This window comes from Nomascus leucogenys, chromosome 21 (assembly GCF_006542625.1).
Source record: "Nomascus leucogenys isolate Asia chromosome 21, Asia_NLE_v1, whole genome shotgun sequence".
Lineage (NCBI taxonomy): Eukaryota > Metazoa > Chordata > Mammalia > Primates > Hylobatidae > Nomascus > Nomascus leucogenys.
The window spans coordinates 28,947,047-28,963,497 of NC_044401.1; the positions used below are offsets into that span (position 1 = coordinate 28,947,047).

General features: G+C 34.5%; 1 protein-coding gene across 3 annotated transcripts in view; it reads right to left on the minus strand.

Annotated features, from left to right (window-relative positions):
- Positions 1–16,451, minus strand: part of EPHA3 (EPH receptor A3) — a 372,702-nt gene that overhangs the window by 345,374 nt on the left and 10,877 nt on the right. For all 3 annotated transcript variants that reach the window (XM_003255127.2, XM_012497854.2, XM_012497853.2), the window contains exon 2: positions 7,622–7,686. In XM_003255127.2, coding sequence (XP_003255175.1) covers positions 7,622–7,686 — 65 coding nt within the window. The remainder of the gene's footprint in view (positions 1–7,621; positions 7,687–16,451) is intronic.

The following is a 16,451-nucleotide window of genomic DNA, read 5'->3' on the forward strand; positions in this document are numbered from 1 at the left end:
TATGGAAATGATGTTAGACAAAAAGCAAATTCGAGCAATTTTCTTATTGATGTTGAAAATGGATTGTAAAGCAGTGGAGACAACTCACACCACCAACAACGCATTTGGCTCAGGAACTGCTAATGAAGGTCCAGTGCACTGGTGGTTCAAGAAGTTTTGCACAGGAGACGAGGGCCTTGAAGATGAGGAGCATAGTGACCGGCCATTGAAAGTTGCGGCACTATTCACAATAGCAAAGACTTGGAACCAACCCAAATGTCCAACAACCATAGACTGGATTAAGAAAATATGGCACATATACACCATGGAATACTATGCAGCCATTAAAAATGATGAGTTCATGTCCTTTGTAGGGACATGGATGAAGCTGGAAACCATCATTCTCAGCAAACTATCGCAAGGACAAAAAACCAAACATCGCATGTTCTCACTCATAGGTGGGAATTGAACAATGAGAACACTTTGACACAAGAAGGGGAACATCACACACTGGGGCCTGTGGTGGGATGCAGGGAGGGGGGAGGGATAGCATTAGGAGATATACCTAATGTAAATGATGAGTTAGTGGGTGCAGCACACCAACATGGCACATGTATACATATGTCACAAACCTGCACGCTGTGCTCATGTACCCTAGAACTTAAAGCATAATTTAAAAAAAAACAAAGAAAGGTGACAAGGACCAACTGAGAGTGATCATCGAAGCTGATCCTCTTACAACTACACAAGAGGTTGCCGAAGAACTCAATGTTGACCATTCTGCGGTCGTTTGGCATTTGAAGGAAATTGGAAAGGTGAAAAAACTTGATAAGTGGGTGCCTCATGAGCTGAGCGAAAGTAAAAAAAAAAAAAAAAAAAATGTTGTTTTGAAGTGTCATTTTCTTAATCTACACAACAATGAACCATTTCTCGATCAGATTGTAACATGCGACGAAAAGTGGATTTTATACAACTGGTGACGAGCATCTCAGTGGTTGGACCAAGAAGAAGGTCCAAAGCACTTCCCAAAGCCAAACTTACATTAAAAAAGCCGTGGTCACTATTTGGTGGTCTGCTTGTTGGTCTGATCCACTACAGTTTTCTGAATCCCGGTGAAGCCATTACTTCTGAGATTATGCTCAGCAAATTGATGAGAGGCACCAAAAACTGCAATTCCTGCAGCCGGCATTGGTCAACAGAAAGGGTCCAATTCTAGTCCACAGCAATGACCAATGACACGTTGCACAAACAATGCTTCAAAAGTTGAAGAAATTGGGCTACAAAGTTTTGCCTCATCTGCCGTATTCACCTGACCTCTCGCCAACCGACTACCACTTCTTCAAGCATCCCGAGAACCTTTTGCAGGGAAACCGCTTCCACAACTAGGAGGATGCAGAAAATGCTTTCCAAGAGTTCGCCGAATCCCGAAACACGGATTTTTATTCTACAGGAATAAACAAACTTATTTCTCGTTGGCAAAAATGTGATGATTGTAACGGTTCCTGTTTTGACTAATAAAGATGTTTTCGAGCCTAGTAATGATGATTTAAAATTCACGGTCCAAAACCGCAATTCCTTTTGCAGCAAGATTGTATGCGAGCTTTTGTCTGTGCAGATTAGATGCAATAAAAATGAAGTGACATCAGAGGCAATGTACTGGGCTCTGAATTGAGAAGAGGTGCCTGCTGAGACTTCACGCAACACTGCCAACTTTCCTTCTCCTAAATACAAATTCAAGACCTCAAGTGTAGACTGAGATTTAAGGAGACATGTAAATGAATTTAGCAAAAGAGTTTGAATTAAAATTGGGGAACCTCAAAGCTTGTCTTAGAATAAGAAATGATATTTATATAGCTCTTTCACATGTATTATATTGTATTTGTATTCTTAGATGCATAGAAATATTTCATCTGCTCAAATCTCATTTGCTCTAAAGTGATATGACATAGGAATTACTCTAATTCCTTTTTTTAGAGGTGAAGACAAATGTTTTTCAAGATTTAAAAAAATTCTTTTTGAGAGACAGATTCTGGCTCCGTCATCCAGGCTAGAGTGCAGCAGCTCAATTGTACCCTACTGCAGCCTGGAACTCTTGGGCTCAAGTGGTCCTCCCACCTCAGCCCCGAGTAACTAGAACTGCAGGTGAATACCACCACTCTAGGCTAATTTCTATTTATTCATTTATTTATTTATTTATTCATTGGAGATGGGGTGTTCTCACTGTGTTTGTCCAGGCTGATCTTGAAGCCCTGGTCTCATGTGATTTTCCTGCCTTGGTCTCTCAAAGAGCTGGGATTACAAGTGTGAGCCACCTAGTCAGTTTTTGATTAATTGGCTTACATCTGATTATATAATAAGTGGTAGAGACAGAATGGAAATGCAGATGCCTCAATTCTAACCAATGTGCTTAACCTGATTTACTACTCTATTATTTTTGACATCTTACTAAAGTACTAAAAAAGACAATCTGGAAAATAAATAACACTATAATATACAATTATGCCATAGCCATAGCCTCCATTTAGAAATTAGAATATTTGAGCAAAGATAAAACATTCTATCCTATCAGGATGCCTTTTATTTGAAAGCATGAAAAACACTAAGAGTGGCTTAAATAACAAAGAAGCGGCATTCTTTCACGTAATTCAGTGGTTCAGTGATATCAAGGTTCCATGCCGGTGTCTCTTATGCTCACTGGGCTGTGCCTTCCTAGACCTGAGAGAAATGCAGCTGCTGCAGACCCAGAGCCTTTACAGAACAAGCCCAAACGGAGGAAATGCTGGGTCTCTCCCTATCTCTCTATCAGGTGGAAAACCTTTCCTAGAAATCACTGGAATTCTGCACCAATCTCATTGGCTTTACTTACACTTGCTTCAGCCAATCCCTGCCAAAATAACTATCATGGTCATCATTAGTTGTCAGATGAATCAACATTCAACCCATGGAGTCGCAGACGGGCCATTTTCCAGGAACACCTGGGAGGGTGCAAACTTGAACAGTATCGATGTTTCTTTCATCAGCAAGGAGAATCCAGCGAAAAGATATTGGGTGGGCAATCAACAAGCTCTCTATTTGCCAAAAGAGTGTTTTCCTTTAAGTGCGTATTCACTGCTAAGACATCAATAAATATCTAAAGGAACCTTAATTCCACAATTACTAATTCCGATACCTCTTTCTGTTTTCCACAAATATATATTACTCATTTCAGACAGTGCTTTTTCTACACTCCCTGAACCCTGCCAGTCCTCACTCTCTTCTTATTGGAGTTTCTTTAATTAAGTGAGTCACAGCTCATGATTTCTTTGTACTAGTTAATCAGAATATCAATACTATACTAAGTGAAAACTGTGTAGCTCAACCTTCCTTGGATCTCTCCTCCAATGCATTTATGTAATGATATGTAGTCTAAGAAAGTTTACGTGGTAGATTGACACTATCAATCAGTCAATCAAATCAATCAATTTAAGTACAATCAATTTAAGTCATGTGTAAGCAAAAGGCTGTTTTTAGAAAAAACAATAACCTAACAATATATAGAAGCTTTGATATGTGTTGATTGTTCTCAAAATAAAATATTAATATTAGAGCTATTGAATCATTTACCCAAATTTCTGAATAAAATTAAGCCCTGGATTCAAATATCATATTATAATTCATAGTTTATAGGGCCAGAGAAGATAACTGCTTCTGTCTGCTTTGCTAAAGGCACCAAATATAATGCCAGATTATATGAGTGTCAAATAAAACTCTTTCACTGAAAAATGAATTGCTATTCATGACCTCCACAAATAATTTCAGTTTAAAAATTTGAGTATTATTTTCATGACCTTCATTTAGAGAAAATTCAAGTTTCATTAAATTTACTCCCAGATATTTACTTGGAGAATTAGTCCAAGGCCTAATAATATATGCAGTATCATATTTCCCTACAAGGTTTTCTCTAAGATATGAAGCACCATTTAAAAATGGAGATAGGGGACGGGCGTGGTGGCTCATGCCTGTAATCCCAGCACTTTGGGAGGCCGAGGCGGGAGGATCACGAGGTCAGGAGATCGAGACCATCCTGGCTAACATGGTGAAACCCCGTCTCTACTAAAAAATACAAATAATTAGCCGGGTGTGGTGGCGGGCACCTGTAGTCCCAACTACTCGGGAGGCTGAGGCAGGGGAATGCCGTGAACCTGGGAGGCAGAGCTTGCAGAGAGCCGAGATCGCGCCACTGCACTCCAGCCTGGGTGACAGAGCGAGACTCCATCTCAAAACAAAACAAAACAAAAAGATGGAGATAGAAATACTACTCCCAAGAAAATTACCTAGGCAAATTGTAAAGTTTCATGTATGAATACATCTTTGGAGGAAAAGGAAGAATAGAAATAGAAAAGAAATTATATGTAGGAATGAACTACTCTTTGCCATTTTTCTCCAAATATGTTAATTTTTTATAGCTCAGATGATACAAGCATTCCATGAAAGATTCAAGTTTGAAATGAATCACTTATTTATTTTTTAAAATTTATATTTCAACAGATTTGGAATTTAGAGCTTCTGATGAGAATATGATTGGAAGTTAGAGAAGGAGCTGGCAGTCTCCCAAATCTCCTTAGTTATGGACAGTTCCTGATGGAATGCTATTATTAATCCCCTAAGTAAGAGTTTCTCAATTTAGGCCGTCATTTTAGACCAGGTCATTCTTCTTTTTAGGGGCTGCCATGATCATTGGAAGATATTTAGCAGTACCCCTGGTCTCCCCTACTAAAAAACGTAAAATTGCCTACTTTCCTCAGTTGTTACGAAAGTCTTCAAACATTGCCAAATATCCCCCAGAGGCAATATAAAAATTCCCTCTTCCCTTACTCGCTCAACCTGTTAAGAACCGCTACCCTAAATCAAGAGTGAGAATTTGCAGTGATTTAATATGGCATAATATTGTTATTATGATCTTTTTCCTCTTACAGTCATATTTTAGTTATCCTCTAGTCAGATGTACGGCCAGTTATTAGAGTTAATTAATTTGAAAAATAACAAACTCAAAGCCATTTCCAGCTATTACTTGTCTTTTTTAATGAAAAATGTTTCAGCAAGGATATCACAATTGTTATAAGTATCTATTTCCTTTAAAAACAATACAACCACAAAACTAATCTATCCTTGTCATATCAAAAATGAGAGCAATAACAATAATTAATTGAATCTAGAGGCACAAATATTTGTATATGCCAGGCTATTAAATCCAAAACCTAAACTTACCATACATTATTTTCACCCAGTAATTTGGTCAGTTTCTCAAAAAAAAAAAAAAAAAAAAAAAAAACTATTGACCTAATGTTTTCTAAATCTGCACTATATATTTCCTTATATATATTACGGTTAACATAGTGTGTGGGAAATTTAAAGGAAATATACACTACATATCACCACAGAACAACAATTCACATCATTTGATTTTATTCTTTTTTTTAGCTTTGGAGTTCTTAGGTATTGTAAGTTTAATGAACTATTGGGGAGTTTCTCTCTTTTCTCCCTGCAAATAATAATGATAAGCTTGAAGAGAATGACCAACTGTTTTAGGCTATTTTATGCATCAGAAATAGGAAAATCACAGTTGCAAGATTAACAGAGGACAGCAATGAAGAGGAGCTAATGGGACCGACTGGGGCTCTCTGAGGCAACAGTAAACCAAAGAAGAAACTGAAAACTTCTGACTGTGGAAGCTATAAGAGATTTCTAGGCAACAAAGAGATAGTATATTGGGCCAGAGATGGGAAATGTGAAGAGGTAATTTATCCAGAGGAGTGATTCTCAAATTTAATGTGCTAAAGAGTCACCTATTGGGATACAGGTTCTGATTCACAATGTCTGGAGCAGGGTCTGGTAGCCTGCATTTCTAATAATCTCCCACGGGTTGATGTTGCTGGTTTGTCCCTGTGCCACAGTTCACCCAGCAAGGTGCTAAGAACACCCCACTGTCTACCTCCAACATAGCTCTGGAAGTAGAAGTGCCAACTCTATCCCATCACATTATCTATGAGAATAACAATGGGAGAATTCATTTCCCCCAATTCTCAATATATAAAAATGTGTTACCATTATACTTTCTTTAAAGGAAAACATAAGCCAGACTGTTGCTGTGAAACATAAGATGATTTCTTGTTTTAAAAAATAAACATACATGTATCTATTAGTTATAGATACTAATATAGTAATATATATACTATATTATTTAGTATGTAGTATATATAGTATATAGTGTGTGTATGTATGGTATATAGTGTACTATATACTAATATATAGTAACTAAATGTTACTATAGTTTTTGTTTTTCTTATATACTGAGGCAGCAGATTCTCTGGTATATTATCTGAAGGAGTCATGAAAAATTTAAATTTTTAAAATCAAATTAAGGTGAGGTTTGACTTTTAGATGATTAATTTCAAATGAGTTTTCCAGCTCAATCTTGAGTTTCAATTCACTCTTTATGACAACCTAGGCTGTGCTTTTATCCTAATCATTTGATTCCTTTTACACCTCTGGGAAAACCAAATCCTGGCTTACTTCATACTCTCTCCTCTAAAGTAACTAATGAAGGCTTGATTTTAGGTTTTGGCATATTGTCAACGTCAAGGTGTGTCAGGAAGAGAAGCAGATACAAAGACGACAGATAGATGAAGTATCTCTGATGGAAAACATCCGCTGGTGAAGAAACTGGCGCTATCATAAAAATGTGTATATTTAGGCACAAAAATCTAAAGACTGAACGCCAATACGAAGTGGAAGTAATTACAATCTCTTGAAAAGACGACTATCATAGAAGGACAGGAATACAGAGATTTATTCCTATGACAAATATTTCAAAATAGCACTTCACATATTTCACAAACTATACTCAGAAACAAAAAGGTATGCTCAGGAATTTATTACACAATTGTGTAGGGAAAAGAGTTTGAGAAATGCAACCCCCCCCAATTTTTCAGAAAAAATAAAAGAAAAATGTTCTCCCAGAAAAGGCTCATTATAGTCATTCCGAACACCAAAATGCTACACACTCTGTAGTTTGTATCTGGATTGATAAAATACCAAAGCTATGTAAAAAGTTTAAAACTTAAAGGCAGCAGCAGATTTTTTCTAAGCAATATTCCCATTTTTAAGCTGATCTAGGCAAATTGTAGACATTTTAAACAAGTAAATTAAGACAACATAGGTTTACACTGTTGACCAATAAATTCTAACTACTTGAAAAGCAGTTACCGAGGTTGATTTTAAGGCGATGACTTTGGAGATTACCATCTCCAAATACACACTTTCTACATTACCTGAAATTTAGGCAGTCTAATTAATTCACCTATTCTGATCACATTAAAAAAAAGTCACTCTTAGATCATTGACATGATGCCAATAATAATTAAACTATTGAATCAGTCTATTCAAGCAATTGATAAATTAAGGAGAAAAAAATCTTCAAAATTCTCAGCAGCTCCATTGGACACAAATGTCAAGCTGTGCTACTCCATATATTGAATACCCCTGTAAGTATAATTTGTCACCAGAAGTACAAGAGTTCTCTTTAGAGAATACAACAAATTCATCTGCTCCCTAAGACAGGTAATGGAGAAAATGTTTCCTTTTGATAGTTTATTGAACTCACCCCATGTGATGGATAAGAGATCCAGCCCAGCTCCCCTTGAATTGTCTTTGAATCCAGTAGATTGACTAAAATAAAACATAATACACAAACACAGTTAGTAACAGTGAATTATTTCTATTTGCTTCTGTTGAGTTCACATTGTCTGTTGTTGATGTTGCTCAAAAAACATAACTCTTCCTTCTCATTATAAGTCTATAATTAGTATAAAAAGAAGGAAATTACAAAAAATACACAGGGGAAGTTAAGAGATCAAAAGTTTCTGTGTCCTTTTAAACTGTTTGCATTTGTTTACAAGGATAGGTTAATGTTAAATATACTGACAGTTTCTGACATAATAATTACAGGTTTAAAGAGGAAACAATAAAAATGCAAAATAGAAAACAACATTAATGCTAGCATATCAAAATAACTTCAAAAATATTAAATTTGATAAATTTACACATGATTCCACAAGTAATTCATTTCTTAAATATGTTGCCAGAGTGAATCAATATATCTGTTTATTTATATCTAATATGACACCTTCATATCATCCCCGGCTAATACTAAACATATTATTCTGCAATGTGGATTTTTTAAAAATGTATTCATTATTTACTTATATGTAACACAAAAAAAGCTTAACTACCAATTTGAGGAGAAATCAAAGTAAAACTATGTTTTATAATAACACCTGTGTAAAGCTTTATTTAAAGTGGTTATTTTTACTCAAAGGCTTTAGTGGTTTTACTCAGAATTTTGTGCTAGTTCTAATGACTTTTAATCGATATTTGTACACAAAAAGTAAAGTATAACATGCATATGGTTGCATTTTTAATATATTATTAAAAGAAGATGGAACATTTTTTATTTTCCATACTGAATATTCATTTGTAATAGGTTAGAAAATAAAATATAAAACAGCACTTCAAATACAATTAATAACAAAAGGTTCACTTTGATTGTCTATCTGACCTATTAAATAATGGAAACTATGGTTTTACCTCATCTTTCTTCTAAATTAGAAAACAATCCCATGATTGACTAATGGAGGATGTGAAGGAAGGCTACATAAACTAAGCATGCATTATTAACATGAACCAGACCATGAAAATCAATAACTATAATAGAAGGGAATCATTTTCAGGGGTTACTTATATACACAAACCAAAACATAATGTAAATACATACACTGCACAACATGTTCTCATGTTGTTTATAAAGTGTTTCCTGATACATGAAAAGCACCATCCTTTTAAAAATCATCTCAAGTATTTTTTTCTGCAAAGCAAACATTAATCTTATAAAATGTTAAGAAAAATAAATTATGTATTTGATAGACTTTAAAAAACAATCTCAACTTTTTTAGGAAGAAAATATTAATCTTATAAAATGTTAAGAAAAATAAATTACATATTTGATAGACATTAGGTTTCTAAATTTTCAAGCAGTACTAAAATTTTGATTACCTCGTTAGTTGATAAATACATTAGGTGGGTAAAAGTCAGGCTCTTGATCATTACAATTTAAAAGAAATACAATTCTCAAAGTTAGATTCTTTAAGTTTTGCTAGTGAAAGACAAACATAAACTTTACCTTTTACATTATAATTCCTTAATGATTAAAGAATTTTTTCCCAATAAATTAATCCTTATGAGAAGTAATTGTATTAAGATTAAAACAGAAGATAGATAGCCGCTGCATGGATTACATAGTATAATTTCCATAATTGAATTGTTTCCCAGGATATCAGTTTGGAAATTAACAATATGCTTAATTATATTGTAATTATCTCTGAAAAATAATTTAAAAACCTCAACCAATTAATCAATGTTATAGATCATATTTCAGATCAGTGTTAGAAAATTTTTGAAAATATGAAAATACTTCCTCACCTTTAAATTAAAGGATATTACCAACATTCATTCCGATAAAAGATATACTTTGTTCAATTGTTAGTTGTGTCATACCAATCATTTAATTTCTCTGAGCTTTATATGGGATTTGCACAGTAGAAATCAGCTTGCCATTATACATAAATTATTAGATTATATTTGCAATGTCCTTAGGGGTTTAAATGGCTTAATGTATCATTGTGTTCAGGTAATAATTGCACATTACTAAATGATAGTTATATGTTACTCCACATGCTAAGATCAATCACTAGTTTAATCTCAGTATTAGTAACCAGAGTGAGAAGAAGAAGATATGATTATTACATAGACTCCATTTAATAAATTACTTATTGGAATGTAGGTTGTCAACTAATGAACTACTATATCCTTAAGATTCTTCTGATAATGAAAACAATGGAAAAGAACTGGACTAATCACATCAGCATTTGGTTTCTACTCAAAGGAGAACAAATAAGCCAAAATAAGTTAGACCATACAGTCAATTAAAGTAAGTGTAGAAGATTAATTAAATGTAAATAAACCAAAATCAGTTAGACCCTACAGTCAAAGTAAGTGTAGAAGGTTAATTAAATTAATTGCATTTACTCAGAAATTAGATTTTTAGTGCACTCCATTTAGCATAAATGAGAAAAACACAATTAGCAGCATTACTTCTGACTCTGATTCTATTGTCTATCAATTATATCTACCCTGAGTATCTTGCAATGTTGCTGTGATGTTCAAATACCATAAATATCTTTAAAACCACCATGAGTTTATAACATGCTGTACAGACTTCCTTCTTGTAAATTTAATACATTAATATTATTTAACAACAGCTCCATTTTGGCTTCTGAATTATATTTATAATTCAATTACATGACCTAAATACATGATCTAGTAGAGTAGAATAGTTAACTTCAAAACACATTTTAAAAGCACATACTTTGGATTTATAAAGTGCCCTTTGTTTATACCCAAATAAAAACAACACCGTCTAAGAATTCTAAATACTTTAAAGTGAATGGTTACTTAATTGGGACTCCCAGGATACAAACCTCAAATCTCCTGTGATCCGCTGTAGAACTGTTTGAGTATATAGCATAATTCAGGTAAGAAAAGAAAATGAGTGGGATTTCCAAGTAAATCTGTGAGCGATTTCTCTGCATACATTGACTCAATGTAACATTGCAATACATATCTTAAACCTCACACAGATACAGGCAAGAAATTTGGTTTCTATAATGCTGTCCCCTCTCTAAACATATGTGGACCTGATCATTTCCTTTCAAACGCTAGGACAGACAGGATAGGCTGATGAGTTGTGACGTACAAATATAATACTGTGGACTGAGTTTTAATTGCACTAGTAATTGGATAGTTTATTTCAATTGCTGGACAATGCGAGTTCACAATGATAAAATCTGACAAAAAGAAAACTTTCTTAAGGCTGGATAGGAACATATGCATGACTTCATTCCTTAATGGCTATCTCATGCCAGTTATTTATCAAAGCTGTAAGTTACACCTTCCCAGATTTCATATTCTAATGATGTGATTGCCAAATATGTTTGGTGTGTAACAGAAAACACATTGTTTTTTTAATTTTAGAATATCTTATATTCAAAAAACTATGTGGAATATATTAACTTTTTTAATGAAAGTGATTTAAATTGGAAATGTTTTTAAATGTCATGATTCTATTTAAGTTGGTAAATAAATAAGTGGAGTTTTTCTGGGCAAAAATGAATTTGGAAATCACCGTCTTAAGTATAGATGGATATGGTTCTAGGTTTTCCTTTCACATGTTTTACTGCCTCTAATTGCTTTTAAATAGTGATGTATAACTAGAAGGGGCTTATATTCATAAGAAGGGTAAGGCAATCCTTACTTGGACTGTTGATTTGGCTTTCAGATGGGCACTAAGTTACTGAGATCTGGAAAGAAGGAATGGTGGTCCAAATAAGGAGGTGTAGAATGGAGTAAAGGAGTAAGAACAAAGTATAGTTGCGGGCGCGGTGGCTCATGCCTGTAATCCCAGCATTTTGGGAGGCCGAGGCGGGTGGATCACCGGAGGTCAGGAGTTCAAGACCAGCCTGGCCAACATGGCGAAAACTCATCTCTACTAAAAATACAAAAATTAGCCTGCGTGGCGGCACACGCCTGTAATCGCAGCTACTCGGGAGGCTGAGGCGGGAGAATCGCTTGAACCTGGAGGCGGAGGTTGCGGTGAGCCGAGATCGCGCCACAGCAATGCAGCCTGGGAAACAGAGCGAGACTCCGTCTCAGAAACAAACAAAACAAAACAAAACAAAACAAACAAACAAAAAAAGGAACAAAGTATAGAGCAAATTGGCTCAAATTGGTAATAAGTACTTATGGAAAGGAGGAAACCTGGATGTCATTTCTGCCACTGATTTCTACTGTTACATTTCCCCCTCTGTTGGATTGTGGGATTGAGATTCCCAGAGTCATCCTCTCTCTTCCTTTCCTATCCTCTATCACAATGGAGAGACTCAATCAAAAGTCCACTCCTAGTAAAATTGCTTATTAGTATTGGTAGTGTCACAAATAATTGCCTATTCAAATAATTTACATCGTTTTTTCTTCTTAGTAAAAGGAACAAACTAAGATTTTTTTTTCAAGTTCTCAGTCACTAAAATAAGGGCTTGAAACAAATGTTCCCAGTTAGTGAGGGCAGATTAAAAATGTACAAGTTTCTGGAGTTTTGATTTTTAGAGAATTATTAACACATAAAGATTTTTAAAGGACATTTCTAAATTCTGATTCATAGTGGCTACTTGTCCACTTACAAAGACGGAGAGTGAAACTAATATTCAAACCTGGAAAGATTTTTAAGTGCTACAAACATGCAGACAGTTCTAAAAGGTTTTTAAAATTAAATGCCACAGTTTTTTTTACTGAAGCAGATCTTTCCAATTACCTAATAATACACCCATAGGCTTTGTGGTAATGCTATAGTTGCATTTTATGAAACTGAGTTATAAATAATTATTAAACAATCATTTCAAGGTGAACAGTAGGCTTTAATGGCTAAAGAATTTCAAACTCATATAATAATGCACATGTTTTCTTGTAAAACCTTCAGTTATAAGGGACTTTTATAGCCAAGTACAAATAACTATAAAACCAAATAAGCCCATCCTTTGATTACATCTTGTTTTCACTAAAGAGTAATGACAGTTTCTTTCTATGCACAACATCACTGTAATTGTCCCAGCCGCATTTCACAAATACTTATCTTTATCATTTTCATCACTTTCTGTTATAATAAGCAGACTAACTTTGCTCTAGGTTACAGGACTACACAGAGCTCTTCAATCTGCTTCTAAATATATTTAAATGTCACGAATTGAGGAAAATGATACAGAAAGAAATAAATTTTGTTCTCAGTGTTATCATTCTCTGTGTAGTTCTCTGGTCAAACATAATACAGAATTAAGAAATCGACCTATATTTTCTGATAGGAATTCACCAAAGCTCAGCTTTTCTGTTTTACTGTATGCACCAGGGTATGACATTGAGAAGTTTAGAGAAGATAGTTTTTTTGATGTACTTATGTATTGCAACATAACTTTTATCTCCTGTGCTTGTATATTCTTAATTTAATTGTTCCTGTGGACTTCCTGTTTGTATTTATTTTCTTTCTACTCAAGCATAATAATAATAATAATTATTATTTTTGAGACGGGGTCTCCCTGTGTTGCCAGGCTAGAGTGCAGTGGCACAAACTTGGCTGACTGCAACCTCTGCCTCCTGGATTCAAGCGATTCTCCTGCCTCAGCCTCCCAAGTAAGTGGAACTACAGGCGTGTGCCACCACACCCAGCTAATTTTTGTACTTTTAGTAGAGACGGGGTTTCACTATGTTGGCCAGGATTGTCTCGATCTCTTGACCTCATGATCCGCATGCCTTGGCCTCCCAAAGTGCTGGGATTACAGGCATGAGCCACCGCGCCCAGCCAAAATATTTTTAATAGATCTAATTAGTATTTTATTTCACAGATAAAAAATTATAAAAATGTTGTCCTATAAACGAAGTCAACTATTATGCATCAATTGTGTGCAGATAAAAGTTCCTGTAAACTGTGCTAAATTTAGCAGCATTTTGTATCACAGAAATGCTAATTTATGCAATTTTTATCAAATGAACAGCTAAAATTATGATGTAATAATTTTTTTATTATTATTATTTTTTGAGACGGAGTCTCGCTCTGTCGCCCAGGCTGGAGTGCAGTGGCACGATCTCCGCTCACTGTAAGCTCCGCCTCCCAGGTTCACACCATTCTCTTGCCTCAGCCTCCCGAGTAGCTGGGATTACAGGCGCCCGCCACCATGCCTGGCTAATTTTATTTTTGTATTTTTAGTAGAGACAGGGTTTCACCACGTTAGTCAGGATGGTCTCGATCTCCTGACCTCGCGATCCGCCCGCCTCGGCCTCCCAAAGTGCTGGGATTACAGATGTGAGCCACAGCACCACGCCGATGTAATAATTTTTTAAATGCTGCCATGTTAAACATTGTTATGAAAAACCTTTGGTCAGGGGGCATTTTAACAGCCTATTTATGTGATATAAGAAGATTTCTGAACTTAACTTATTCTTTCTCATTAGCTTTTTCTCCTGGGCAATAATTTTGGATTTATTTCTATAAAGATCTTAGTGATAGAAGAAATTGTAATTAGCTGTCTCATCTCAATCTTTGCCAACAGTGGGGGAACTCCTTGGAATCAAACAGAGTCTCACAGTAAGATGAGTCTGTGTTTTTATAACTAGAGGGATTCAGGAAATAATATAGAACAGAATTCTAGTAGAAACTCGGACACTTTAGTAAATGTCAATCCTATGCTGTTTATAAAGTGTTAAAATTTCCTTTTTTTCTCTTTTAATCAGAGAAATATAAAGGTCATACTAATATTGAAACTATTATGGAACAAACAGGTATCAAGATATCAGTAGAAAATGTGTTCTTATAACACAATAATCCTTTCACATAAATGAGTTGTGATGCTCTACTGCCAGTGAATTTTTAGTACACTAACAGCCTGACTTAAATAACAGCTCTTTGTTTCTCTCCATTGTTAACTGATATTATGAATCATTCAGACAAGTAAAATGTGTCTCCCAAAATGTAAGTTTCTAAAACCAGGACATTATTATGTAAACAGCATTTTATTTTTCACAGTTTTGCTTTTTAAAGTGTTCCAGAAGTAATAGAATGACTTGTTTACATCCAATTCAGAGACCTTTTTGAAAGATTAAAAAGTGAAAAATGAAAACATATTACTCAGTTATGAAATACAAATAGTCATTAAGGGAAATAGTTTAAACTACAGCATATGCATTTTGCCTTCACCCCATAAAATCAGTCTATCTGGGTATTTAAAAAATCATATTATCATAAAATGTAGAATATTGACATCCAGATAGTACAGGCTATCTGTTCAGCCAGAGTTTGACTGTTGGCTGTGAAAATAGAAGAGAAGAAGAAAATTGGCCTACAGAATAACTCATATAGTATTTCCTTTAGAAATAAAATGGTTTCTAGAAGTCTGTTGGATATAAAGATTCAAAATTCTAGCATAGGAAACAAAGAATGTAGTGATGAAACAAAAGTAAGTTTAAATTTAAAAACATCCTCTGGACATTTTGGCATCCCCAAACACACATGTGCACATACATACACACATAATTGTTTTGAAAGAACCCCACTGTAGAAGAAATTGGTTTCCTTATTAAACAAATTTCTGGAAAACTAAAATCAGAATAAAGGTTTGACTTCATCATATTCTGCAGAATATCTGGATTGTCTAAAATCTCAGGTGTGTCATTTATTTTGATCATGACAATACAAATTTGACTGACATCTACAAACAGAGGCACACACACATGAACAAACTCTTCAAGATTTGTTTTTGGGTCTTTATAATGGTCCACAAAGGATCAAATATGGTACCACGTTCTTAGCAGTTTATTTCAAAACATTAGTCTTTTCCTTTGCATCTTAGGAGCATAGTGTCAATGGAAAGCATCAAACTCTGCACTGGAGTCAGAAAACTTTTAATTTATTGATGAAAGGGATGGCAAAATGCGAATAAAGACCAATGAGATATTTTTGGGTAGTGTAGTCATAATAGCAATAGCACCTACAGAAGTTTTTATTTGGCGATGGTTCTATTTTGATATTCAGTCACATGTGTTTCCAATATATTCACATGCACTCACACAGAATTTATATTAGTTTAGGTATGTGCTTAATAAGAAGAACTATTTCTGAATATTTAGTTATTTTGGACATGCTTAAAAGTGTGTCTTTGTTATATAGTCATTTAAATTATTTTTAAAGTTACATGCAGTTAAAAACAAATCTGGGTTAAAATTATCCCCACCACATGAACTTAAGCAAATCATTTAATCTCCTAGCCCTTGTTTTTATGAATTTATTACTATCTTTTACCTTAAAAAAATTCTCCCTGTCTCTTAGGGACTCTGTTCTGGGACTTAAATTTCACCCTCCACTAAAGATTCATATCGTATTTTTCATAATTTTCATATCTATATTATAACAATTTTTATTAAAGTATTTATTTTAGATTTATTTATACCATTGAATTTGACATCTTCAAGAGCACAGAGCATTCCAGTCCCTAGCATATATTTTTTTGCAAACTCCAGTGGGTAACTAATCCTCAGGTAAGCACTGTTTGGTAAATAAACAATAAATTATAATAATATGAAAGATGAGTTATTATTATGTAATAGGCAATTAGTTATATATCAACCTTTTTCTTGACTCATTGTAATGATTCTTAAAGTTGTGCCTTTGTCATTACATTTAGAGTTCCAAAGTTTTCACTAATAGGGTTAGGGTAGTAAACCTACTACAAACCTGGCCAAACATAAAACAAAATATGCTTGGTTAATTTCCAAAGGATCAC